Source organism: Pundamilia nyererei, unplaced genomic scaffold (genome assembly GCF_000239375.1).
Source record: "Pundamilia nyererei isolate P.nyererei 1_Seehausen unplaced genomic scaffold, PunNye1.0 scaffold00014, whole genome shotgun sequence".
In the NCBI taxonomy this organism is placed as follows: Eukaryota; Metazoa; Chordata; class Actinopteri; order Cichliformes; family Cichlidae; genus Pundamilia; species Pundamilia nyererei.
Genome location: NW_005187415.1, coordinates 2,316,536 through 2,317,729, shown reverse-complemented (window position 1 = coordinate 2,317,729; position 1,194 = coordinate 2,316,536). Strand labels below are relative to the sequence as shown.

At 36.0% G+C, this 1,194-nt stretch overlaps 1 protein-coding gene across 1 annotated transcript in view; it reads left to right on the top strand.

Moving 5' to 3' along the window:
- Window positions 1–1,192, top strand: part of LOC102198112 (3-oxo-5-beta-steroid 4-dehydrogenase-like) — a gene marked incomplete at its 3' end in the record, with an annotated part of 5,833 nt that extends 4,641 nt beyond the window's left edge. The window contains exon 6 of the mRNA XM_005725315.1: window positions 1,091–1,192. Coding sequence (XP_005725372.1) covers window positions 1,091–1,192 — 102 coding nt within the window. The remainder of the gene's footprint in view (window positions 1–1,090) is intronic.
- Between the last annotated feature and the right edge of the window lie 2 nt (window positions 1,193–1,194).

The following is a 1,194-nucleotide window of genomic DNA, read 5'->3' as shown; positions in this document are numbered from 1 at the left end:
CATAGCTTTTAGATGCTGTTCATCTGCTGTAATGTTGTTTTTTTTCTGCAAGCTTTTTTCTTTCTTTCTTCCACTTGTCCAGTTTCCTCACACCATACTGAAATATGCCAAGTTTCCAGCTAAAAGCTCTTTGCTCATCAAATCGTGTTATTCATGGCAGAGATTTAGATAAAAGACATGGGAAGAAATTTTCTTTTACTACAGGATGCTAATAAGTCCCTAAAGAAACTGGTTCTTTCCTAACTTTTCTGTAATGTGTAGACTCAATGAGTCATTCTTTGAATTAGGTGCCTTTTTGTGACACTGATAACACTGATTTCATAGATCAGTGTTAGGTGTTTTAATAATCATGATAAAAGAGTGAAAAAAAAAATAGCTAGTGCCCAAAGTAAAACTTTGTCTTCAGAAAGCCTGGAGAACTATTGCTCAGCACCACTTACAAGAACATGTCTTATTAGAAATATAAATACTCGAGACTTGGGAAATGTACAGTACTATATTTACCGTAAGATCAGCAGATAAATGTGCAAACCATTCTTCATTTTAAAAAGTAGTGTTTCAAGAGTCAATGCTTTTGTTACTTTATTGTGCAGCGGCAATTTATTAAAGTCAGAAGAAAGAATCTGAGGCACAACCAGCTGAAGGCTTTAGTTTCAGTCTTTGAATATTTGCGCATACAGCTAATGAACAATACAACAGAAAGACTCAGATTTTAGACATATGCCCAATATGTTTTAACTAAATCACACACACACACAGCTGTGTTTTGATAGATATGTGAACATTGTATGGATAGGACATGGATATGTTGCAGAGGTATAGGAACAATGCAGGCAATGTATACTGCCCACAAATGTGGGGAAAACTTCAAATTTATTTAAAAAGTAAGTTTACTGCCTGAAATATTATCAGTATGAAAGGACTGAACTTTGAATCAATGAAAGCATAACAGAGATAGGAAGTTATTATTTAAGTAACATGAACAATCAAGATGCACTTGGAAGTGTTGGTTCATAACACTCGCAAGGAATAAGCCAAGCTGTCTTCATCAGAAACATGTGTGTATGTATACATGTGTGCTCTATTACAGGTTGAATGCCACCCCTATTTCACCCAGCCAAAGTTGCTTGAATACTGCCGGCAGAATGGTATCGTCATTGTTGGTTACAGCCCGCTGGGAACATCCAGAGATCC